Raw genomic sequence first — 1230 nt, forward strand, 5'->3', positions numbered from 1 at the left:
GGCACAGTGTGTGCTGAATCGGGCAGCAGGACTGGTGGCACAGTGTGTGATGAATCTGGCAGCAGGACTGGTGACACTGCGTGTGCTGAATCCAGCAGCAAGACTGGTGACAGGATGTGTGTTGTATCCAGCAGCAGGACTGGTGACACAGCGTGTGCTGTATCTGGCAACAGGATTGGTGCCTTGATGGGTGTTGTATCTGGCAACAGGATTGGTGCCTTGATGGGTGTTGTATCTGGCAACAGGACTGGTGAATGGATGCATGCTGTAGCAGGCAATGGGGATGGCGGATGCTATTTGTGAGGAGGCTGACAGTGATGATTTGGACACCAACTGCTCTAAAGGTAATGAGGCTACACGTTTGGTGGTTAGGTACGCTGCTGGTGATGTAACTTCTGTTATGCGTGGCGATGAGGCTCGAAGAATTGCTCTCGTTGTGGGTGGCAACGCCACTTCAATTGTAGGTGCTGACATCACTTGTGTCAAGTCTGATGAGACATGTGTTGTAGATGGGGATGGGGCGGGAGATGCCATCTGTGTAGCAGCTGCTGGTTCAAGTTGTGTTGTGGACGGCAATACGGCTGGAGACTCCAGTTGTGTTGTGGCCTCCTTGGCCACTCCTGTTGTGGCTGGTGACGCGGCTGGTGCAACCACTTGTGGTGCAGCTGGTCGTTCAACTGGTGCTGTGGATGGTGACGCAGGTGGAGACGCCTCTTCTCTTGTGGCTTCTGCTGGCTCTCCTCCTGTGTCCGGCAACGTGGCTGGCGACACCTGCAGTGTTGCAGTGGGCGACGTGGCTGGTGACGCCGCTGTTGTTGCTAATGCTGGCTCCTGTGAGAAAAAGATATAATGGGTGATGTTAAGATGTTGCTAAATGTGTTCCATGTGATACAAATTGAGAGAAGATCTATTCACAATAATTTAGATCATTAAAGTAAAATTAAATGTTGCCAATTCTTTTGGTACATCTATTCAGTACATATTTAAATCGAATGAAAGTACGAATTATTTATCTGTCAATATAGAGACATTATAATTACTGTGAGATTATATTGGTGTTTAAATTTTTCTCGTGCATTTACTTTGTCCGGGTTGGATCTTTAAGAGCACGTTATTATGAATAGTAATCTATACATTAGCAAAAGACTATCACTGCTCGACGTTCCACACAATGATACAGTCTCATTCACAACATGACGTTGCGATGTCTCCCAATCACTCGATATGGAC

At 47.6% G+C, this 1230-nt stretch overlaps 1 protein-coding gene across 1 annotated transcript; it reads left to right on the forward strand.

Moving 5' to 3' along the window:
* The first annotated feature begins 277 nt into the window (after positions 1 to 277).
* LOC126195742 (circumsporozoite protein-like) lies at positions 278 to 850 on the forward strand. Its single transcript, XM_049934369.1, has one exon. It carries the CDS (start codon positions 278 to 280, stop codon positions 848 to 850), a length of 573 nt encoding a protein of 190 aa, XP_049790326.1.
* The last annotated feature ends 380 nt before the right edge of the window (positions 851 to 1230 follow it).

The sequence above is a fragment of the Schistocerca nitens genome, chromosome 7 (genome assembly GCF_023898315.1).
Source record: "Schistocerca nitens isolate TAMUIC-IGC-003100 chromosome 7, iqSchNite1.1, whole genome shotgun sequence".
Classification (NCBI taxonomy): Eukaryota; Metazoa; Arthropoda; class Insecta; order Orthoptera; family Acrididae; genus Schistocerca; species Schistocerca nitens.

What these genes read in the sequence shown, in the direction of transcription:
- LOC126195742 (XM_049934369.1), top strand. Translation starts at nt 278, where the DNA reads ATGGGGATGGCGGATGCTATTTGTGAGGAGGCTGACAGTGATGATTTG.